The 24,810-nt window shown below is 37.9% G+C and overlaps 4 protein-coding genes across 7 annotated transcripts; 2 read left to right on the forward strand and 2 right to left on the reverse strand.

Moving 5' to 3' along the window:
* Window positions 1-246: 246 nt before the first annotated feature.
* On the reverse strand, window positions 247-12,966 carry LOC140769903 (probable serine/threonine-protein kinase SIS8). The gene is made up of 17 exons (XM_073110791.1): window positions 12,660-12,966; window positions 11,047-11,445; window positions 9,783-9,986; window positions 8,037-8,228; window positions 7,650-7,909; window positions 6,780-6,905; window positions 6,473-6,565; window positions 5,790-5,879; window positions 5,556-5,642; window positions 4,786-4,906; window positions 3,636-3,912; window positions 2,668-2,791; window positions 2,554-2,573; window positions 2,224-2,380; window positions 840-1,128; window positions 657-729; window positions 247-560 (listed from the first exon to the last, which is right to left on the reverse strand). The coding sequence occupies exons 2-17, from the start codon at window positions 11,293-11,295 to the stop codon at window positions 478-480; spliced, it is 2,445 nt and encodes an 814-aa protein (XP_072966892.1). The 5' UTR covers window positions 11,296-11,445; window positions 12,660-12,966; the 3' UTR covers window positions 247-477.
* A 1,139-nt stretch (window positions 12,967-14,105) lies between these two features.
* LOC140770448 (abscisic acid receptor PYL12-like) lies at window positions 14,106-15,061 on the reverse strand. The gene has a single exon (XM_073111647.1). It carries the CDS (start codon window positions 14,836-14,838, stop codon window positions 14,275-14,277), a length of 564 nt encoding a protein of 187 aa, XP_072967748.1. The 5' UTR covers window positions 14,839-15,061; the 3' UTR covers window positions 14,106-14,274.
* Window positions 15,062-18,323: 3,262 nt separating this feature from the next.
* LOC140770446 (uncharacterized) lies at window positions 18,324-21,867 on the forward strand. 3 transcript variants are annotated; one of them, XR_012106027.1, is made up of 3 exons: window positions 18,324-20,496; window positions 20,572-20,788; window positions 21,271-21,864. XR_012106027.1 is itself a non-coding variant. In XM_073111645.1 (2 exons), exons 1-2 carry the CDS (start codon window positions 19,672-19,674, stop codon window positions 20,611-20,613), a joined length of 867 nt encoding a protein of 288 aa, XP_072967746.1. In that variant the 5' UTR covers window positions 18,324-19,671; the 3' UTR covers window positions 20,614-21,867. The 3 variants fall into 3 exon arrangements, 2 of the variants coding, with proteins under 2 accessions (XP_072967746.1, XP_072967747.1); XM_073111645.1 differs by having other exon boundaries at window positions 20,572-21,867; XM_073111646.1 differs by having other exon boundaries at window positions 18,330-20,466; window positions 20,572-21,866.
* A 322-nt stretch (window positions 21,868-22,189) lies between these two features.
* Window positions 22,190-24,148, forward strand: LOC140770449 (multiprotein-bridging factor 1b-like). Of its 2 annotated transcripts, XR_012106028.1 has the most exons (5): window positions 22,190-22,429; window positions 22,858-22,941; window positions 23,385-23,467; window positions 23,554-23,820; window positions 23,916-24,148. XR_012106028.1 is itself a non-coding variant. In XM_073111648.1 (4 exons), exons 1-4 carry the CDS (start codon window positions 22,288-22,290, stop codon window positions 23,671-23,673), a joined length of 429 nt encoding a protein of 142 aa, XP_072967749.1. In that variant the 5' UTR covers window positions 22,190-22,287; the 3' UTR covers window positions 23,674-23,906. The 2 variants fall into 2 exon arrangements, 1 of the variants encoding a protein (XP_072967749.1); XM_073111648.1 differs by lacking the exon at window positions 23,916-24,148 and having other exon boundaries at window positions 23,554-23,906.
* The last annotated feature ends 662 nt before the right edge of the window (window positions 24,149-24,810 follow it).

A 24,810-nucleotide genomic window follows, 5' to 3' on the forward strand; every position in this document is an offset into this window, starting at 1 on the left:
GATCTTTTTCCTTGTCGTCTGCTCTCCCTCTTTCTCATGGTCCATCAGTACACCCTGACATTTGAAATATGGAGGTTGGTCCACATGAGAATTGTGGTTGTTGGCAAAGCAGCAAACTCGGGTATAAAGATTTACTTGCATTTGCTAGGACTGCAGCAATCTATCTCTTTTTTATTTTCATCCTCAGATACAGAAAAGATATAATGAGACAACAGCCATGCTGAGATGAATTAACAAAAGATCGTGTTGGTTTGTAGCAGAAGAACAGAATGGCATTTCTTAGCATGTCTGGATATTGACTGTTTTGATACAAGCACAAATGTACTTTTATTTGCTATTTTACATTACTGAAAAGATATCAGATTATATCGTTTCTGTAGAACCTTAGGATGCTGAGAGGAACTCATGTATGAGAACAAAAACACAAGCTATATGTTTATCTCTACACTTGCTGTACATGATCAACGACAGCTCAATTCAACTGAGAGCATACTCGCAATCAAGCAGGCGAGTGAGGATCTCTTGGCAGCTCGGTCTCTCGTTGGGTTCTGCCCAACAATCTTCAAGCAAATTGAAAAAAAAAAAGTAGGTTAGAAATTAAACGGTGGATTGACCTTTTCAAAGATCCTAAATCAGTTATCTTTTACTGGATATACCTGCGATTAGCTTGCCAAGGGGACCTTCAGGAACCTCAAGCCGTGCCCCTTCATTGGCAACCGCATATACTACCTAAGATGACAAAGAGTAAAGAGGAAAGCATATGAGGAAAAGAAACAAAAGGGAACAGTTCTAAGGATAGTCTCCTGGAATGAGCAGCTAGTACAATAAAAATGGCTTACTTGAACTGCTGGTACCCCTTCCCACGGTCTACCCAATGTGCAAAGCTCCCAAATGATAACTCCAAGGCTGAAAATATCACATTTTTCTGTGAAAGGTTCATTCCGCATGAGTTCAGGAGCCATCCATTCTGGTGTGCCGGCAGAGGAGTTATCACTCATGGGAGCATCTGGAATTACTCGTGAAAGACCGAAATCACATATCTTTACTGTCCAATGCTTGTTCACAAGGCAATTTGCACTTTTCAAGTCCCGATGGACTATCTTCATGCGGTGTATGCACATCAAACCCCTTTAATGACAAGCAATAAATTGTCAGATACCATCCTGCAAAATGTCTATTATTCCAAAAGAAAAAATATCCAGAAATAGCAACTGTACATTAAGCTACCATATTCAAATGGAAACTAGCTTAAGATCCCTTCTGCAATAGCTAGATTCAATTAAGGTCCACTACACTGTACTACTATAAAGCAATTAAGCATTGATAGCATGCAAGGACAAGTTGGTCAACAAACCAATATGTGAATGATTTGCGAAAGCAGACAGAGGTGATGATGCAGTAACAAGAGACTAAGTCGGATAAGAGAAATTATTCATGACAGAAGTCAAAAATCTTTGTGAGGCTTTATAGATAGACAGCGAAAATCAAGGGTACATTTTTCATCAGAAGTGGTAGACAAAAATAATCAAGCCTACTTCAGGGAGGATTGGACCAACTGAGTTTAAGACACGAGATGCAGAGAAAAGAACTGTCACAGTACGACAGTAGCTGAGAAATCAAAGAAGAAATGATTGTGCAAAAGTGATGTCAAGGATAGAAAGATAAAAAAGTAATCAAAGAAGAAATGATTGTCTTTTGCTCTTAAGATTATATGATCGAATGACTATAAATCAAGATGGCATACGATCACCCAATGCCAAGAGAAATATAAATGATCATTGAAGCAATAGAAGATTGCACTATCGCCACCAAGGAGCAATGATGCAACATAAAAGTACACTCAGCCAAGCAGATACCAACGCAGGGTCTAAAAAATGTAAGCAACCTCACCCCATTAATGGAGAGGCTGACTTGGTTGCAGGGAGGCAAGAACTACTATTACACAAAAGTCACACCAGCAGACATCATTAAGTTAAAATAAATTATGCTTTAAGCAAAAAAAAAATTAATACCCTATTAAAGTATATAAATGCCTTCATAAGCCATTTCAACCATTTGAACTAATAGCTCACAAAACAACCATAAGTAGAAACAGTCAAAGCTAAAGAAGTCTACAAGGACACCATGAATAATACAAACATAAATGAGAAATACAAAGTAAAGGAAACAAGGGTGAATATAATCGAGAGAAGAGATGACTGATGTGATTTGATTGGTATTAACCTGCAAATATCACGGAGCATTTTGAGTCTCTTGCGCCAACTAAGCTTCTTTTTCTGCCCACTCATATGTATAAGATAATATAAAGAACCCATTTCCATATATTCTGTGACCATTGACAAATGTGGAGGCTTCATGCAGGCACCAAGAAACAATATAACTGTATTAACAGAAAAAAAAAATTCAAATATGGTGATTGATAGTTTCTTCAGCATCCTTCTCTCCTAAATAGTGTACTGTAGTACAAGAAATGGCAATATAGAGACCGTAACAACAAGAAATAATCACATATATACAAGTTTAGTTTGTATAAAGTTGAATGAAGATGATTACCATTTGGATGTCGAAGCCGACTGAAATGACAACAAAAGTTTCATGGTTAGCAAACAAGCATATAGAGAAAGCAAATACAGTGAAATGCTGCTCCAGGATGAAGATATATGGTACCTCAGTATGTATATTTCATTGCAGAAGTCTTCCATGTTTTCAGTTGTCAGATCTTGCTCTAAGAAAACTTTAATTGCAACATCAGTGCCATTCCATATGCCGCGGAAAACTTCACCAAAAAACCCTAATGAAGGAAAATAACAATCACATTGACAGATTCTCATGCTCAAATCAGAAGTTTAAATAAATGCTTATTTAAGCAACGTTATGCTAGAAAAAGACATGATCTAAATCAGATAATAGCTGATGAAAACGCCTAAAAGCAACATGGAAATTCATTGGAGTAAGGATGCACTAATTTTCATAAAAAATTGTCATCTTCTAATCAGCTTTGGTGCAACCTATGCTACCGTAGTTCACTTCTTAAGCAAACATTCAGCATAGTAATACTGAAAAAAGAAAAGAGAAAAGGTAAAAAAAAAGAAGAAACTGAAGCTGAAAGAGCCATGTGAAGAGTGAATAGTAATCAACAAATTCTCACATTCTACAGAGATAACCTTCGAGGTCATTTTGGAGGGATTACTTGAAGCTTAGGTAATCCTACGACCTACACTAAGATCCAATGGAGCAGGATCAAGGATTTTCTGATAATCATTTCAAGTTGTAAATAGACATTCTAGGAAAGGTCAACCAAACAACGAAGTAGAAATATAAGACAAGAATGAACATGAAAAGAGAACACCAAGCACATTACTTACTGGCTTTTTGAAGTCAGCTTCCCTCCTAGTCTACTAAACCACAAGGACAATGAACTGATATATTTTTTTATATTTTTTCTTCTATAAGTATCTGTAAGACCATAGAGCCTAAACAGAATTGAAAGATGACTGTTGATTAAGATACAAGTGCAGACGTGAAAGACGTAATCAAGCAGCTAATATGTTAACTTGAAGGCAAACTTTGTACAAGTGCAGCTGCAGTGAAGTTCTTTTAAATTATGAGAATAAAAGGAATGGAGGAGTTCTTGCCTATTCCAACCCGTGTGCCAACAGTAATCTCGGAAAATTCAATATTCCATTCTTCAAAAGGCAATAAGGGCTTATTGAGAAATGGTGAATTCTGCAACACTTTGTTCCAAGTTGAGATAACGCGCTCTGGTCTCAGAAAATCAGAAGCCTCACTCCTTTCAGAAGATTGAAACCTGTATTCATGGGGAGACGAAGGTAAGGATATCGCCTTTTGAGTGGACGTGGTGCGATTTCTTGACCCATTGATTGCAGCGGATAGTCTCCCAGATACTTCATCCTGACCATCAAGTATAAAAGAACTTCAAAATTCAAATCCCAGAATATTATATCAAATTAAACAGAATATGAGAAAACACTTTGACTGGAAAGCAACATGTAATATGACTATAGTTATGCTGGGCAAGAAGTTTTCATAGAAGTGAAGCATGGAGATACAGAAAACCTGAACTGATAGATATAAGATAAACAGTCACAACAAGCCAACAGATTACAACTTTCTGCCAGATTAGATTGGGTGCCGGAACTCATTGTTTAACTTCAACAGATTATGACTCAGGCAGTAGAGTAAATTTGTAACAGGATTACAGAAAAAGGCTATATCTTTCAGGTGCTTCTATAAGAAGAGAAATTGGGAATAAGCATAAAAAGAAACCAAGATCTCACAAACATCATAATTCATAAATATGTAAAAAATAGGATATGAACTTCAAATACACAAACAAGTCTTGTAAGGCTGGAAAGGTTAACTAGGCATGTCAGTGTTGAACTCCTTCCCACCGCAAGTATGGAAGGAAGATATTCTGGTGTATACCTATCGTCAGACTGACAAATAAGTTAACCAAAGTAATTTGTTTATAAAAACAACAGGTACAAGATAAATACAGAAAGTCAGAAAGTCAGAAAGAACCTACATACAAAAGGATGACACATTTTGATATAAAAACTGCTGCTGCCTCACAGAGGGAACAATTATATTAGGATTATTAGCATCGAAATGCAATCCTCAACATGATAAAATTATGTCTATGGATAAGATACATCAGAATATCTGATGTAACCAAGATATGAGTCATATGTTTACCTAAAGATGACCTGCAAAATACCAACAAATGAAGAAAATGAAAAGAGCACTCCTAATAGTAAAATGTACATTTTCAGGTTGATCGATCAAGTTGTTCTGGTTGTTTGCAGAGTAAGAACATGAACTTTCATCAGCACGATCCTTTAAGAGGCGATTTTGCTTTAGAGTTTCATTCATTGCTCGAACAGCCCTACAGGAAAACAAAAAAGGACAATAGAATACCATAGAAACATTGATTATGCATGGTACCAAAATGCTTAGATTTTGCCACTAAAGAAATAAGGATATAGCTCATAATGGCATCATATGAGCATACATAAATAAAGAACAATTTGTCGAGTAAAGAAAAAGTTAAGACTTGGATCAAGTGTTGGCACCAACAAACAACCACTTGCAAGATGGTACTTAAATTTACCATATTGGATGGAAAACCGTAGAGATATATCATGATCAATACATAGAAAACTATGTCTAGACTGAACTTATCTAATTAAGAATGTACTAATCAATAGTCAGATTCCTGCAAAAGAGATACTTTGGCCAGCAAAACCTTCACGAAAGTCCAATATCTCACAACATGAGGAAACAAAAAAATAGAGTATGTTCCCTAAAGAGAGCATTCCTCATATTGCAAAACATAGGAGTTTCTTCTGCTGTAAGCTAGATCAGAATAGAGAGGTCTAAAATACTGTAAGTTAAGAGTACCAAACAGTATCACGAGAAAAAAAAAAGTGAGATAAGAGAAAGAACATCTATAAATGTGAACAAGGACGCAACAGTAGAATATCAATCTCACAATACAGTATCAGACACTCAAGTGAAATGAAGTAAGCATCAACCTCACAATATCATCACCAATCTCAGGAGTAATGCTAATGCTTCGTCTTCGTATTCGACGAACATCAGATGTTGATGCACCCTCTGACCTGCAAGTTAACAATAGTTAGCAATTTGAAGTTAAAAATTGGCTTTCACAATGCCAAAGCTTCCTGAAATAAAAATTCTTCTGGCTTTGGCACCAACAGGAGCAGGTGCAACTCCAGCCAAATCTAGCTACAAATTAATTTCAAAACCTTGATGTAGCTACACCATCTTCTGTAAATGGTTGACTGTCACCACCAAGAATGGATCTTCCCCTTGCTCTGAATTGAGGATGCTCTGGACTGCACCAACAAATAAATGGAAGATAACTTTTTGACAGAGTTTTCTATAGAAAAAAGAACAAAACCGAAGAAAGAGAGGGTAACTCGTGTGCTTATCTACATCATCCATCAATATTAAGCAAGTACTGAAAGGATAAGTGTCCGAACCTACCAGTCTCATGAATAATTGCTAAAAGCCATAAGTCATACAAGATGACTGAAGAAACATGGAGATGGTTCCGATATTATGCAATTCATTAAATTCTAACACAAGATCTATGCTAGAAGGGAGATCCACTTAATAATCTAGCCTAGCATTGTAAAAATCTACAAGATCCAATAGATTATATGAAACTCATAGATAGAAAAGATACAATAAATCTTACAAATTTCAAGTTTCAAGAAACTTCTGAATTCTAAATATCAGCTAATTTTAAAACTTTATGACTAAGAGTACTATGAAACTATAGCTCTAAAAACAACAGAGATTATTTTCTGACATGAAGACAATCAGATTATATCACATAACCAAAGTAGAAGAAGATAACAGAATCCATCAATGTCAGAGAAGTTGATAAGAAAATAAAAGGTTAATAGATTTGAGTAAGGAAGACCTTGAACTAGAATTTTGTTGTTCTTCAGAAACAGCTTTCCTGCGGCTTCGCCTCCAGAAAGCATTTGCAATGTTTGGTTCACTATGCGACGTGCTGATCCAGGCACCAACAACAATTTATTATGTACTGAAAGTTGATCATATCAATTATATTCCAGAATAATGGAAAAACCATTTAAATCCATTACACCAGAGGGATCAAAGAGACATGGGAAAATTTACTACTGATCAAATTAATACTTACTGAGTAAACTAATAAATTAACTGATGAATAGCTCTTATGTCTATAAGTTTAGTAGTGGGACTACCTTAGCTTTCCCTCTGTAAATGTTGTTGATCTCAGCATCACACTACGCAGCGAATGGCCAGATATATTTGATGATGCATCCATTCTCCGCTGGAACAGAGACTGAATGTTTTCATCTCGCTCTGAACTGCCGCAATGGAAGAATAGCAGGACAGCACAACCAGCACGAGTTATCAGGAACATAAGTAATGCAGTTAGATTTGCACAAATTTGAAAAGTAAATTATAAATAGAATACAGAGAAATAGGAACAGCTTGGCTACAAATCTTGAAATGTCAGGAAGCATCACATTAAACAATACCTTCCGTATGCATCTATATGAGTGGCATCTATTCAAGTCATCTACTTACAAGTTACAAGATCAAGCTGCTAGCCCCGACTATTTGGGATCAGCTATCTAGGAAATTATATTGGACAAATAAGAAGTAAATTATTCTAAAACTACAATTGCCTTCACAGAATCACTAGGTTTTTATTAACAAGGAAAAAAATTGCAAATACTTTAAATTAGTTATAGTTAAACCTTAAACATAACTAGTTGAAGTACAAAATTAGTTTTACATGTTTTAGCTCTATAATTAACCCACCATAGCCTAAATAGAAAAAATTAGTAAATACAAGAAATGAAAAGACCAATAACCATAATTTCTTTCAAATGCTAATAACTAGCCTAAAACTCAGCAACTTTCTTATACAGGAGATATAATATAAACAAAGTGGGTCTCAATGGAATTAACAGAAGCAACTGAAAAGACAATAATTGGACCAAGTTTCAAATTTATTTCTGGCTAACAAGATTATCTTTTAAACAGATAATAATAGAAGGGTTGAGATAGCTAAATAATTCTCAGCAGATTTCAAGTTGACATACCCTTCAGCTTCAGTTTTATCAGAAAACCCATATAGTGGACTATTGGGTTCAAGAGGAGAGTCGCAAGAGTCATTCTCAGCTGAGTCACTCTCCCCTGCTGCAGAAATATGTGATACAAAGATAGCCTTGGCTGAGAATGGAATTAGTTGTCCTGGAAAGCGCATAAGATCAACTAGTAGTTCAACTGAATTCAGCAAGACTACCACTGACATATGCTTGTATGAGTCTGCAGTTTCAGCAGAACCATCATTTGGCAGCCCCTGTCAAAGCATAAGGTTTTGACAACTAAGAACTTGCATGTCCACTTGAACGGGGGATAAGAAAGCACCATATCTAACAACGGATCCATACAGTCAATTGAATACAGAAAATGTAATGGCAGCTTACCACAACAAGTTTGCTCTCTAGACCAACAGCATCCGCTAGAACCTTAAATAGAATTGCACGGGGGCGACATGATCCATTCCTTATCTGCCCCAAAAGTTGGACCCCTTTATTTTCCATTAAATGAGGCATATCTTCAACAGCAGCTTTTGCAGGACTAAGCTCTGGATTAGGGCGTTTATAAAAGTCAAAGACCTGAACATAAGAATTCACTGATTAGACATGAAACGATACAAAATGGACAAAAAACATTAGGCGGAAATTTGATTAACATTGTAACATGATGAGGTCAGTTTTCTGGAGTTGATATTATATTGTTTTCAACACTCTTGACATTTCCATTATGTCTATTGTACAAGGCATGACTTTGTCCCGTAATCAACAGTCACTTACATCTAGGGCGGTCAAAAAAGCCCGTGGACTCATTTAGAGCTTAGCGAGCCGATTTTTGGGCTCGAATGTGTTAGCTGAGCTGAGCTAAGCTGGAGCTAACTCGATTAGGCTCGACACATACACACACATATATATACTACTAATCTGTACGAGGGATAGTATAGAAAGTGGGTTGCATGAATGCAATCCATTTGTTTTTGATAGCTTGTGACCCACCACCACATGAAGACAAAAAAATCATGTCACCTTTCCACTTAAATGGATACCACCACCAGCATGTGACCCACCACCAAGGTGAGGTTTCATGTCCCTATTCCTCGGTCTACTACAGCCATGAGCTCATGAGCAGAGAAGAAGATTTCCTTCCTCTCCTCTTTCACGCACGATGGAGATTGCTTCGATGCCTTATCTCCGGATGGAACCATCAAGGTGTTGGATACCAACTCTGGCTCCATGGTGGCAGATTGGAAGGACCCAGATGTGGAGACCACAATTTCTTGCATTTTATGTTATTATGTCGAAAAAAATTTGATGATCTTCCATTATTACTTCTGACTTCTCTCTCAATGTTTTTCAATATTCCCCTTTTTCCTCTTCTACTCTCCGTTGCCATATTCTTTTACTCCATGTCCATAGAGAAAGGCCACAAATCAGCTGCTGCATGATGCTCTTCTAACGACCAGTGAACACTCTTCTATGCCTGCCCCCAAACCTTCCCATCGAGTTATTGAGCTGAGCTCGAGCCTCATCGAGCTATAGAAGAACTGAGCTGAGTTGAGCTAAGCTTCTCCAGCTCAAATCGAGCTCGAGCTGGGAAAATCCAGCAATTGAGCTGAGTCGGGCTTAGCTCGCTCAAGCTCAAATCGTTTACACCCCTACTTACATCCAAATAAGAATAGAGGGGAAGCTACTGTAGTGTGAAGGGAAAATAACAATAGGAGAAAGCAACAAAATAATTAGCAAATTAGGGGTCGTTTGGTTTCATGTGTTTTTAATTTTCTATATACATTATTTGTAGTGTTATATGAGAAATCATTGTAAACAAAAGTCTCATATCTTTCCTCTTTCTTTCAACTAAAGGTTGAGAGGATGTGTTTTGACACCCATTTAAATGAATTGAATGCCAAGATGCTGCATGTGAGCCCATTCTAGCTATTGAAAAAGATATTCCATGGGTTTTATAAATTAAAAACGGATATGTATATTATATTTTATAAGTATAGATGTAATTTTTTTTAGATATAGCTAAACAGCTCTTCAGTCTTCTTAAAAATGGTTCCTTCGGCCTATTCTTTTTGAAGCAAGGTCTTGAAATATTGATCTCAAGTTGTGTTTCAAATGGTTTGAAAAACTTACCAAACCCGCAATCTTTTTTATTTGTAAAGCAGGGTTTCTATTTAACCCTTTCACCAGTGCTGCACTTAACTGCTTCAACATGGAAAGCTTCTTATCCTTCTCTGAGTCTACAAGAATGATATCAGCCTTAACTCCGTTCATACCAAGAGAGTGCAGATCTTCTAGAGAGGGAATGTTGGCATAAAATTCCTTGAGTGTTTTATCCTGCAAGAGTTTAGTCAAAAGTTGAATATGCTTGTTCAACAGACAACAGCTAGAGATTCACCACAAAAGTGCAACAAGCAAAAATTGTGCTATGATGTTCAACAGTAATATTAGTTTAGAAGGAAACATAATATTTAAATTTATGCTAACTATTTTCCGAAGAGAATTAAAAGACATTGAATTGAAGTAACTAGAAAGAAGAACTATGAAGGACATGTCGAACAATGAATATAATCCTCATATTTGGAATAAACATTTCCCTTATTTACCAAATCATTACATGAGCATTTAGCCTGAAGATTAACTTCCAGGCCGATAATTATCAAAAAGTGCTGCTCTCAAACAGTAGAAAGGAGTGAGTTTTCAACAGCATCCGCCCTTTCTGTTAACATGTTTTCTACAATTCTCTTGCACATACATTTAGAAACATGATAAAAATAAAAAATGCACAAACATATTCATGGATGCGCGTGTGGTGATGTGATGTTATATCTTTCACACTATATGGTTTATACTACTGGACGATTGCAGCCATTTTGAATCTGAACAGTGGGAGATAGCGTTCTGTAAGAATATCTGGTCCAAAAAAAAATTTTGTGCAATAGTTTTGTCACTCATCTTGATTTCAAAAAGCATTTACATAACTTAAATTAGTGAACAGTTGCAGATTAAAAATGTTCAAGAAAATGAATCTAGCTAACATTGATCATCACTACCAAGCATGATATAAATGATCATTAATAGTACTCTTCGTATTAACCAAAATTGAACATGAATAATGTTGATCCTACTTAACTGTCAAGGGTAGTAAGAACTAAAAAGTCCATATCAAAACATGCTAGAATTTCACATGGAAATGTGATATTAGAAAGACGCCATTGACATTTGAAACAAAACAAAAATATCATGATATATTAAAGTAAAGTAAAATTTCTACGTCAAAACAGCAACTATAATATAAGTACTCAGAACCAAGTGTGAGCAAAACTGTATAATATGTAAGCAATAAAATATCTAAAACTCACTTATGAAACTTAATACTCTAAACTCTATTTCTCACCGGAATGATTGAATAAAAACCATTAGGTATTGGCCCAGAAAAAGCTCCAGCTGACCACAGTATCTGAGAAGCATTCTGGGACGAGTGTTCAGCTTTTCCAACAGTGCATCCAGATTCCTTACCAGCTAAAATCTCTTCTTGTTGTGCCAATGACACCGATTGTAGTTTTTCAATGAAGTCTGGAGGCCACCAAGAAGCACTAGAAGTCCTTGGTTCAGATTTGTCTGAACCACCCGGCATCTCTTCCATGCTTTAAAATTTAAAGGATATGGAACATGAGATGATTTTCTCTCAACTTGCATCGCAACATTTGGCCTACATGATCAAACCTCATGCTACAAAATGGCGGCCTCACAATTTTCCTGAGTACATTACACCTCATATTGGCATATTTAGCACCTGCAAAAGATTGATTTGGAGAAGGAAGTTAATAAAATCATTTGGATGTTCCAAATTCAATTCATGGATAAGATATAAAAGTGTAAGATGAATCCTATTCACGGACTTGATTAATTGACAAAGTTCAACAGTTACAGAAATCGTAACCAGATTATGGAGTCTGCACTAGGACTTGATCAGGTCAGATTTGATTAAACATGTTCAAGAACTGGATTTAACCATTTAGCATTGATCCATACATGCATTAGATCCCAATCAGAAATGTAACTCACTGCCCATATTTGGTACATTCATCAACAAATAAGTCGGACTTGTGTCAAATTCAGAATGGGCCATTGGACCAGATTCCAATTTAAATAGGATAAGGTAATACTTAATACACAGTCAAAACTAAAAAACAAAATGGAAAACATGCATGATATTTATTATATCATAAGCAAAAGAAAGGAAATTTGCTACTTTAAGATCCAAAACCCAACGTAACAACAATTTTGCTTTCCAATATACCATGCCACCAAATATTGATTAAAGTAACAAGAATTCAAAATTTTAATCCATTAAGAAAGATAAGAGGACTAAGAGAAAGAAAAAAAAGAAACAAATTGCTGTAGCAGAATTGAACATGTCTTTCTTCATTAAACAAGAATAAAAATCAAAACAACGAATACATATGAACTTATGAACTAAACATGTCGCGCATATATTCACCAGTTGTGGTACTGGAATTTACTAATTTTCTCGCTAACTTCACTTGAAACCAAGAACGCAGCGACAGTCAGGGCAAGCGGAGAACAAAGCACTATTCCACTAAAAGTTGCTCCCACACGTTATTTTTTTTATAAAAAAAAATCAAGTATGTGATGCTATTTTTAGTAAACAATGTTGATTAGAAGAATCCTTGTGCTTGCTATTGAAATTAGTATAAACAAGACAAACGGCTTGCGGATCATACAGAATTTCTAACAAACTATGCATCCATCAATTTGCCAACACAAACATTTCAGTCTTCAGAGTTTTCCAACTATAATCTAATAGATCTCAGAGCAGCTAAGTGGACCTTTTCTGTTATCTCTTGATGATCACGAACGAATAATACAAATTCATAAAGACCATGAATATACAAAACGAGTACTAGATAGCGTCGATGAAACCATCAGAAAGCCCCAAATTTAAGCGGAAAGAAAACTGAATCAAGTGAAATCAATGCAACTTACACGAATTTATGCCGGAAGTGATCCAGATGCTGCGAGGCGAATCCAGTGGAAACGAATTCTTCCGACCGGCTCAAATCGGAAGAACGCCGAAAGGTACAGATCTCAAAGAAGAATGACTCACAGATCTACATTGGATCTATCTCCCCGCAAACCAAGCCCGATCCCGTGACAATTGTCGACGGGGATGATGCAATCTAGGGCATCTACTCAAGGAAAGAGAACGGAAAAGAGAGGGAGAGGGAGAGGGACACAGAGAAGTCTTGAATAGATGGAGAGTGCTACGAGACAGAGAAAGAGAGAGGGGAAGGGAATGGCGTTTTGAGATATTTATAAGGAGATTGAGGGAATTTCGATCAATTTGCGACTTTTTTTTTTTTATTTGGTTTGTTAATTCGCTTTATGACTTCGGATATCTGAAGTCTTGCTGCTCAGTCTCTAACAGCAAGTCTCATTCCTCCCGAAAAACCCGGACTTCTAACCTAAGCTTAAACAAAAGCTTGTTCTTAACTAAGTCGGTTAACCCGCTTAAAACTTGTGTGAGTTAAGTAAGTAAGTAAGATATTAAAGAGGAGACCCGATTGCTGATCTATTTATCCGCCTTTAATGGTAGGTTATTATTTAACTTTTAAATAAAGATTTTACCTTTAAGGGTATCTGAACAAGAAAAAACCGTTAAAATTATTTTTATCATTGGACGTAATATTAATAATGGGCGAAATTTGGACCAGATTGAACGCACTCGGCTGCAAGTCCTAATTGGTCAAGACAAAACGAACGGCTGAGATTAGACCCTCAGGATATTCGGGGGCGAGCGGGGACGACAACGTAGTTTCCACAGCGACTGGGGGCCGAGGTGTAAAGTGTCGGGGTGGAGGTGGGGGGACTGGGGGAGGAGAGGGCTGGTGGTGGGTCACGTGCAATTCCCCCTCGGGGCGGGTGCCAGGAGGGCTTCTTGTGGGGCCCAAAGTTTGCCAGCTGGTACTTTGCTGGCACTGCTTTGTCCGTCCAATCTCTTACTGTTGTTCTATGGGTAAACTAGTAAAAACACGTGGCAGATAGTAAGGTCCGTGATCCGAATAAACGTAACACGTCACCATCTCAGAATCGCACTCGATTAGGCCTCGGGCTGCGGGTCGCACTAGCTGTCGAGGATCCGAAACCCGAATTCAAGTTTGGTTGCTGCTTGCTAGCAACGATCAATGATCGTCACGGCACGTCGAAGATCTGTACCGACTACCGAGCCAAAGGGCCCATTAAGTAATATGTGGAGTAGAGATTGAGGGAGTAGACTCCAGAGCCCAATAAGGTACCAAAGCCCATAGATCCACCACCGAGAACTACGGAAGGGTACGTGACGATGTTATTTATTTGCTTGCAAAAAGTAACGTCATTTGACAACACAAATCGCATTAAAAAGAAACCAAAACATTAAAATAACTTGCAGTATTTGATGATTTACAGACACCTACTTGACTACTTGCTCAGCTCAAACCAAAACAAGTCGCAACTCATTTAATTACACCATCTATTTACAGTGACGTTAAATCAGCACTTAAGACTGCTGCTGCCACACCTGTGTACTACCTACACAAACTACGCCGCCAACCACCATCCATCAGCCATGCTGACCGTTGGATCCGTATCGTGCGGCCATTCCTTCGGCGACGTGGGCGAGAGACCTGAGGTTACACTTTATGATGGTGTCCGCGAAGATGCACGTCTCCTCTTCCGTGCTCCCACGTGGCACGTTCACCACGTACGACTCCACCACGACGGTGGCCCCCTCGTCGTCCACGTGGAGGCTGATGGTTGACCTGTAATTGACGAGGCGGTGGTCTCCGCCAACGATGGAGAACCCCATCACGTGCTGCTCATCGTCCAGCTTGTCGAGCCGCTCCGTGCTGACGCCGGCGGGCAGCCCGGACACCACGCGCACCTCCCGCACGCTGCCGACGCCCCCGTCCCCCGCTTGCAACGCGCACGTGCGCACGAACCGCTTGTACTCCTGCGGCCGGTCGAACCGGCGCACCAGCGACCACACCAGCGGGAGCGGCGCCGACACACGCTGCACGTGCACGGAGCCGCACTGCCCGGGGCTACGTTGCAGGCTGTGGTGGCGCCGAATGGCCTCCTGAGTCGCCGGGATCATAGCCCGGCCGCTGCTCGGTAGCCACGGCATGTTTCGAGATTCGAGTCCCAGCTGCCAATGGATCGATCTACATCGTAGGGTCGGTGGGTTTGTGGTATGTACATATACATATACATACACACATAAATATACATATGTGGAAAGTGGCTTGGACGGTGGTGGACTGGTGATGAGAAACCGAAACCGACTTGAGGGGGGAGTGGCAGGGCATGTGTTAATTTGGACGACCGAGGAAACCACACCCGTATGAACTTATCGGTTTTGTCCACCCTCGTAAACAGGGAGTATTTGTTTCTAAAATAACGTCTCGTTTCCCGTATATAAAACGGAGTGATAGGTCGGCGAAACGAAGCGGTCTATGCGGCTGTTTTGGCCGGTAGTGAAGTGGAGAGTCCTGCGCATGTGGAGCCCTCGATCGTGCCAATCACGATCCATGTCCACGTTGCACTATGGTAGAGAAGCTCAGTATAGTGAGTAAGGAGGGTTCTGGCCCCCATTCGTTTTCACGTATTCCTTATGGATTAGACTCGAGCCGTTCCGTGGGGCCCTTTTTGGCATGCTCCTTGGTTTGTTTACTTTCATGATCATCCCTTGGAAGGCTTGACTAGGGAGAGAGAGAGGCGGGAGTCTTAAATGTCATAGTAAGCATGGGGACTTGTAGTTGTGCGACCGCGACCGTGGCTAGCTGATGCATGGAGCTATCTTGTTGACGTGGCTTGTTTTTGGACCTCTGTAGTGCTTGATGAACTGCTGGAATGATGGCCACCTTTTCCGGAATCTTTGTCGTTGTCATTGGTTCGTTACTTTCTCGTCGTCGTCGTCGCCGCCGTCTGCTTACTTGACTGTGAATCCGGTACGCTCCAATCTCGGTGTGGAGAATTTCTTAATGCTTACTGCATGTTTTGGATAGCCTACTTTCCCACAGAAGTTTATTTATGTAAACATTTTGACTTTTCTTACGAAGTTTTAGAAAGATTGAAAACTTTTTCTTTGGAAGAAAATTTTGAAAGGAAAATATTTCATTAAGGAAACACATTTTTCCTAAGAAAGAAACCACTAGCTCACCAAATTATTTTTCCTACGCTCTCTCCCTCACTCTTTTTCTCGCACTGTCTCCTTCCATCCCTCTCTTCCCTTCTTTATCACTATTCTTCTCTTTCTCCACCTGCTGCTACCACCAACCCCATCGTGACCACCACATTCTCCATCTCCTCCTCCCGTCTCTCTCTCTCTCTTTAACTTTTCCCTACAAAATTTCTTAAACTAACTAATCCAAAGTAAATTTCTTACTGCTTTTACTTTTTAATTTCTATATTTAAATTTTTCTATAAAAATTATTCCTTACTTGATAAAATGATTTAAATTTTATATTTTATATATCAACACTAACTTTCACTCCTGAGCTGAGATACTTTAATGAGCACATATAAATAATTTAATTTAAATATATAAAATTTTATATTTTCAGACAAACATAATCATGATAAAATTTTAACCTATAATTTCTGTTCTGATATTATCTTAACTCATTAATTAATCTAAAAACTAAATTATTATAAAAAATAGTTTTATATTTTACATTTTATACTCCATACTCCAAAAGCTTAAGCCTCTATTTATCCATATATCCTTTCAGGTATCATAAGATTAAAAACTAAAGGGCCTCGAAGAAGGAATACAAAAGGTCGTCTGACAGCAGAAAGAGCCTTTCAATGAGAGGGAATTAGTTAGGACCGCTCTCTAGTAGAAAGACCCATCCCAACTTGCTAAACGAAGAAGATCTCCTTAATTTCTTCTTCTATCTCCATCCTCTTTCTTTGTTATAACGACATAGGAATTTTAATGATTTACACCTACATGCTTTCCCCTAAAAAGGGATGCTGAGCGATCAGGTCGAATTGGTTAAATCATCGTCTTATTGATCATTTATTCTTCTTCTTCTTCTTCTTCTTCTTCTATTCCTTTCTACGGATTCAACTTCCACCTGCAACTTTTTTCTAGGTTTAATGAAGTTTCTAAGCCTTTTCTTCTACGTAACAACGCATCTTAATAAATTGATGAGCAAACTCTTGTGGATGTGTTGCTATTAGCATGTCTTTTTCGCTTCATTTCAATTCCTGCTCATCAATTCCAGTCCATCTCTGCCGTGTTGGTTTCACATTCATTAGAATTATTAGCATCGAGTAAAAAGAGAATTTGCTTCAATCACCAATCACATCTTCTGTATTGAATTTAACGTATAAATCTCCACCCATAATTCTTCTCTTTTTTTTCCCTTATCCAATTATAGATGACAATTTATTAGGCAATAACAAAGGGAAGAGAGAGGGAGAGAGAGTATTCTTTGAACAATTCATAATCGTCATTGCTCACGTCTAAGGCAATTAATGTGCACATTAATAATAGAGTACGTATAAATTAAAAAGAAAAAAAAAATCGAGTATATCCATCAGAAGTGTTCCATTTGCTTCTCTAGCTAATCCTTGATCAGTTCATATTCGTCATTGCTAACGTCCAGGAAGCATTTAAACTTTTTTTTCTCTCTCTTTTGTGAGTCTTAATTCTTTAAGCTCGAAATATTAAAACACATGCCAGAAGAATCTTTAACAGATATTTGCACTTCATATTCCTAGCATTGAATAACACAACCATCTCCTTAGGCATGGTAGTAGTCCACAAGATTCATCATAAACTGGGTAAAATGCTACCTTTCTGCACACAAATCTTGCGAAATACACCCAAAAAAAAAAAAAATCCTCACCAAAATTAAATTGTTCCTTCTCTTGCAAAGGAAATCAGCTTCAAGATTTCAATCTAGTGCACTTAATTACTTGCATTTAGAATTAATAGGTGGTATTTGTTCAATAAAGTGCACTCTCGCATGCCTTCATCATATGGCTAAGTGGCATATATAAGCCTAGGAGCACATGCATGCTAGACTTGAAAATAAGCCATAATTACTTACCAAATTTAATATATCACGAGGTCTATTAACTTTTTAAATTTTTTTAATTAAAATTAATTTATTTTGATTGAGCATTTTAATCTAGGGTTATATCTTCACCTGATCAACAATTTTTACAGTGAAAATTTATTTTGATTTATAAACCATATAATAGAAAGGAAAGTAAAAAAAAAAAAAAATTTACCCTAAAATTTGATAAAAGACTAATACAAGGAAGAAGAAAGAGAGATATTGATTGAAATGATAGTAAATTAAAGTGACGTCCAGAAAGAAGTAAATATTACTATGCTAGTATAGTTCTAAATTATTATTTATTTATTATATTAAAATAAATATACTTTTATCTCACAAATCGTTCAGGGGCACTGCAATTGGGTGCACCCTAAATAAAGTTGGTATAAAGTCCACAAATGTTCACATAGATTGAAATAACTGGCATACTATCCAAATCTACATCTATACTAAATGACACTGTGAAGTGTTGATGCACATCAGGACGTAATATAGATAGAGAAATCCAACTCCATATCTTTAAGAATAACCACCAAATTCCTAGACATCACATTCAGCAAAATTTCCCCAGTATTATCCAAAACTGAGGAGAGAAGTAGGCCCAGGTTGAGTGAAATTATAACGGAAATTTTTTTCTTAGTCCAAGTCGCCCGGTCAAAGACTCAAAGCTGATGCAGAATATTTGACCATTAGAAGCTGACTCGCTCTCTCACCTCAACCCAACCCCTCCTCCACGAAACTTCACCACTAATTTATGATCAGATAAGTACTCCATGATCAAATCCGATCATGTGAGCAGACAACCAATTGGTCATAGATCTCAGGGCCAGTATGCCTTTGATCGATTAATTCCCTTTTTTACTGGTCAAACATCTGATCCCCTTTTCTATCTCTCTATATATCACTTCCAATCTTCCATGCATGATATTAAGAGGTGCAGCTAAGAGAAGAGAAGAATTTGAACCTGGCGAATTATATATTATGATGGGAAGAAAGAAGGAAACCAGTCACGGTGAACAGGAGGCTCGTAGCGCCTCCCCCTCCGCCTCCGCCGCTGCCGCTGCTACGATTACTACTAGCAGTGGGCAAGTAGTAACGATATCTGAGTTCATTTCCCGTTTTGGTACTCTCTTTCTCTCTCCCCCTCTCTATTAATTCACTAAACCACGTATCATTCAGTCAAAAGAGCAAGGAGACAAAGCCCTGCTTAATTAATTTCGACTTGGTCTCTGGAGTTTCTTTGAGTAAAAATCTATTGGTATGTCCGAGTGCAGATGAGGCTGCAAAGAAACGACTGGATCTTATGAGCAAGAGATTGCGGGATTTGGAGATGCAGATGGAAGCACTGGAGGCTCAGGTTGGCAAAGCAAGCGACTCTTGCGAGTGGGCTTGATTCGGCTCTCTCGCCTCTGCAAATTTGAGTTGTGAATTTAGGTGCCGACTCTGTTCGGAATGGCAGCTAGTAAATTTTTGTTGATCTATGTTGTGATTCTAAAGAGGATTTTGAGGATCCAAAGGCTCGTGAACTGGAGTGAGATCCAACTCTGAGAGGATGGTTTACTTTTTTTTTTCTTTTACAATTTTTTCAATTCTTCTCCTATTAGCGTGAAGGCAATTAAGTTAGGAGGGCTAAAAACTTAAATCATCGTCGTTTTTAACTGAGCTAGTGAGCAGCAATACCGTTGACTCAAAAGCGGAAGCTGCTAATATTAGCTATATATTTAAACTAAAAATCGAGAATTTGTTAGAATGCGTTCGGATTGGAAAATGATAATTAGGAATATTACAGACTAAAAATTCATAATAATCCAACACCTAAGAGCGAATAAAGATGGATCGTGAAATTAGATCCGAAAACTAAAATATAGATCCGAATACAACCTCATATGTTTAATGCTTTTCCGAACAAATCGTTCTCCCGCTGTTCCTTTTTTACCCCCATGGACCCGCACCAACTCGCTCCCGCCCTCGAGCAACTCCATCTCGACGACGAAGCCCTCCTCCCCTCCCCTCTCCAGCCTAACCCTAATCCTCCTCACCCTCACCCTCACCTCCGCCCATCCAACTCCACTGCATTCAAGAGGGAGGAAAGGAGGAAGCGAAGACAGCTCAAGCGACTCCACAAGCTCCAGTCCTACTCCAATCCACCCCCCGACCATCCACAACCATCTGATCGCCGCGATCCGCCGCTCACCGACCTCCCGTGGCCGTGCGAACCCCTCATCCCCTCAACTCTCGTCCCCACCGAGTGGCCTCCGGCCGTCTCCCCCGCCGCCGGAGGCAAACCACCTCCGCATCCTCCCTCCGTCGCCGTCAAGGCGCAGGCAAATGGTGTGAAGGCTTCCCGCGCCTTCTTCTCCACCGGCGACGCAGAGGATGATCCGTTCGAGGAGGAGGAAGACGAGGAGGAGGGACAGGCTAGGGCATGCCGGTTCTTCTCCGACTTGTTCGAGACGGACGGGGGATTGAGGGGCTACTACGAGGGGAATCAGGAGAAGGGGGAGTTCTCCTGCCTCGTCTGCGAGGGTATCGGGGTTAGGTCTTGGCGGAAGTTCCCCAGCTGCGCCGGGCTCGTGCAGCACGCGCGCACGATTTCGAAGACGAGGCAGCCGTGGGCGCACCGGGGGTTCGCGGAAGCCGTTTGCCGAGTTCTCGGGTGGGAAACGGACCGGCTTCCGTCGGTAAAAGCCCTTTTGCCTTCTAGTTCGAGAGTACTATTGAACTCCTTAATATGTATCATTATCAATTTATCATCATGTTTATGGAGTCAAAATTTTAAAATGCAGGTGGGCTCTGATGGATATGATGAAGGCGAATTGGATATCTGATCTGATTGATGTTGTACTAATACTCTAGGGATTAGTTTTGATTTTTGAAGGTAATGGCTCGGATTTTGCCTATTCGATAGCTTGTAGTATATTATCATTCGATTTCGAAAGAAAATTTTGACAGATTAGTACAGAAAACTCTCAGTGTTGCCGCAAATCCAGGTTGTGCCTCAAGGTAATGCCTCTCTCACTATAAAGTTTCATTTCAATTTCGTAACTTTTGTTGCATGGAGTTATTTGGCCCTTATAGCACTTGGCTGTAAGGAGTAGAGGGGCCAAGTTAGTATTTAGAGTTCTATGATCCTTCTTGTTTGTTCTAGTGATATCTTAAGCACTTTTTAAAAAGTGAAAATTGAAATTAGTTTCCAGCCTAATCTAAAATATGAAGCCTATTTCGGGCGCATGACAAGTAGAATTAAATTCAAGTCAAGGTTAGTATTGAATTTTGGACGGTCTGGAGTTAATAGAATTAAATTAAAAAATGTTATCAAATTAAATTAAAGTTTATTATTAGCTAACCTGTTCCGAGTTTAATCCAATTAACCAAGTTTGATTTGTTTCAAATATGAGCTGAGCTTGATGGAGCCAGCTTGATTATTTTGACGGCCCTATTTTGACGACGACCATTGACTATTGGTGTTGGTGATGAAATCTTAGGGCACTTATTTTAAGATACTCCAATATAAGCCAAGGAATGCAACCCGACGACGTGCTCCAACAGTAGGACATTTTTTAGGACCACCATTCCACAAAGACCTAGTCTTTATCGGAGACCCTTTCTTATGAGCAAAACTTATCCGAACCCAAGGAGATGGCTTATCCTATTAGGGCTACAAAGGGAATACTAATAAAAAAAGAAAACGCTTTACTGTAATCTTATGTAGCTTTCAAAATCGAACTAATTTTGCACCGAAGGAAAACTAACTGACACGAAACCGACTATTTGCATAAAAAAATTCTTAAATTTTCATAATACAAAATTAGATCTTTAAAATTAAGTGTATGTTTTTTTAAATATTAGATACTTATCTTTTTATAATAAACTACACAGTTTATATGAAACATACATGCAAAATCTTATTTTTACTATTTAAAATTTTTTGAAAAAAATTTATGCAAATGCTCCCATATAAAAGTATGCAACTTATCTTTACAATTTAATAAATAGCCTATATTTTATTTCTGTGGCTAATTAAATTATTGGAATTTTGAGGCTTTCGGATATATGAGACAACAAGGCAAATGATTTAATAAAAATTATTAATTTTTCTCTTCTAATTGATTGAGATTAAATGATACTAAATAAAATTAATCAGAAGTTTAATCATTTTTCTAAATTATAAAAATAAATTAATTATATTTTATTTTTCTCTTAGCTATCTATTTTTTATATAAAAATAAAAATAATAATAAATTAATAGAAGTTAACACGTCTATTATTAAGAAAATATTATAAGAATAAATAAAAACAATATTTTTATTAATTAATCTAGTCGTATACCTAAAATATCTTATATACCCAACTTATTTAGATAAAAATTATTTTTAATAACTAATTGATTAGTATTGAATCATTACTCAAACAAGAAGCAAACCGAGGTCCTAGCCCCATACCTCTCTCTATCAAACCCTAAGAACCCCCTGCAACTTCATCGCAAACACCACTCGGTCGGAATGGCCGGAATCGGTCCGATTAGCCAAGATTGGGAGCCGGTTGTGATCCGGAAGAAGGCGCCGAACTCTGCCGCCAAGAAGGACGATAAAGCCGTCAACGCCGCCCGTCGCAGCGGCGCCGAGATCGAGACCGTCAAGAAGTGTATGCCCTATCCCCCATCCCTCCTCCTTCTTCTCCTTCAAGATCGCCATGGATCTATCTCCATCTCTGCTATTGCTCTATTTTGTAGTGAATACGATTTGTTTCCGTAGGAATAAGCGGATTCAAAGGTAGATAAATCTTTTGGGCTTCACCGAGGCTCATGCTACGTTTTTCTCATCCCTAGACGAAATATTATTCTCGCCTGGCGGAAGGAAGAGATGCGGATAAGAAAGGATTGCCTTCTTTTGCAATGTCAAAATTTTCGTGTGGATATATACATTATTTGCTTTGATCCTTTTTATATAGGCGTATTACTTTTAGCCCTCTTGTATCTTAGTGTTTTTTAGATGAATCAAGCCATCGACTAATGATTCGACTGTTAATCATGTAAATTTCTTCTCTTTTGTGTGTGTGTGGTGGTTTTGCAGCTAATGCTGGTACGAATAGAGCTGCTTCTAGCAGCACATCCTTGAACACGAGGAAGCTTGATGAGGATAATGAGAATCTTTCTCGTAAGTGATGATTTCAATTTCACTAGGTGGTTCATATACTGTTGTTTTTTTCTTTAATTTTTTGAGTTCTCCTGCTTCTTATCTTTGTGAAATTGTTAATGATTATAAATATTTCTCTCATTTCTCTCTTTAGCTTGTGGAGTTATCAGTTATCATTCTTTTGAATCCAGTTTGTTTGTGATGGCAGCATTTTAAAATTAAATGATACTCAAAGTGCTCTGTAGGCAATAGGTAACCAGATCATTAAGCCAATTTTTCTGCAGCAGGGGATAAGTTTAGAAACCCCTTGTTGGAGGAATTAGCCTCATAATTGGTTTGTGTTGTTTTTTATATGTTAAAATTGAGAAAAGAAATTGGTCTGTTTGCCCATGGATATTGCTTGATTTACTTAAATTTTCTTTTGAATATGACAAATCCACTTTTCAATTTTGAATTTCAACTAGATGAACGTGTGCCGAGTGAACTGAAGAAAAATCTCATGCAAGCTCGACTGGATAAAAAGCTTACGCAGGCTAAGCTTGCACAGGTATCATTTGGATACTCATGTGATATAAGCCAGATAAATTTCATCTGATCGAAAATTTGACCTTCTTAACTTGCTGCATGGTACAGCTGATCAACGAGAAGCCACAAATCATTCAGGAGTACGAGTCAGGGAAGGCCATTCCGAATCAGCAAATTATCACAAAACTGGAGAGGGCCCTCGGTGTGAAACTGCGAGGCAAAAAATAATCTAGAGCTCGCATGGTATCGGTGCATCTGCATCTGAATTTCATGTGCAGCTTGTTTGTCCTTTTGGGTTTGTGCAGATTGTGTTGGTTGCATGCATGAGAAACTCTGCTGTTTAGGATTGTCAGGACTCTATGTTGTGCTCCTTATGTATGTGTGATCAAGTGAACTTGCAAACTCTGTGGTTGTTGCTCTAAGCTCTGTTTCATATAATCTTTATGCACATGTTTCTTCAACTTGTTCAGCTGAAGATAGAGCGGCTCAATTACTCCATGCAGAGTTCAAATTAATCCTTGGATTTGGAAAAGATAAGCAGGTTATGATATTCAACCATAGCAGGCAGGCCTTTGTATCTCAGGGGGCTTGAAGAGAAGATGTACTTTAGAGGAAAGGAAGTCAGCCTGCAGCCCATTAGATTCTTGCTCCAATGGGACTCTAATTCAAGCTTCAACTTTGGAGCTTGAGAGAGATTTTAGAAGTGAGTTCTAAATTACTGTTATATTTTAAATTATAAAATTACCCTACATTAGTTTTATATGTTTAAATTATAAATTGGCCTCCAGTGATGAAGGAATTTTTTTTTTTTTGAATTTATCTATATCATTTTTCTTACTAATAATTTAAACTTAGTATATATTTAATTTGCTAATCAAATTTTAATAAAAATATTATTATTAGGAAGGCCTCGTCAAAACTGTCAAAATAAGTCTGATATTAAATTATTTTGTAATTAATATTTTATTTATTACTATTTAGAATCGATCATTATCCTATAGTTTTATATTATTTAATAATAATAACAACTAAAATAGAGTGTATGGAACTCTAAAATATAATTAGCTCCAATGGGCTCCAAATGTAGAACCATATTGGGAGATGTATATTAATCAACCTAGTCATTAAAGCAAATTTCACTGTAACTAGTTCAATTAGTAATTTGTCATATTGCGGAACATTTGATCAAAATAAACAATCATTAATTTAGTTATAAATTAGTTATGGTAGCAGATGTGAATATGCTTTAGGATGGCGAACCTTTTGTTTATGTTGTAATTAAGGAGGAATAAACTAAATAAAAGACTCATTCAGATATATTCTATATTGTGTCTATATAGATAGATCACCATATATCTTGCTCGA

Source organism: Typha angustifolia, chromosome 11 (assembly GCF_048772165.1).
Source record: "Typha angustifolia cultivar Huaian chromosome 11, ASM4877216v1, whole genome shotgun sequence".
Taxonomy (NCBI): Eukaryota; Viridiplantae; Streptophyta; class Magnoliopsida; order Poales; family Typhaceae; genus Typha; species Typha angustifolia.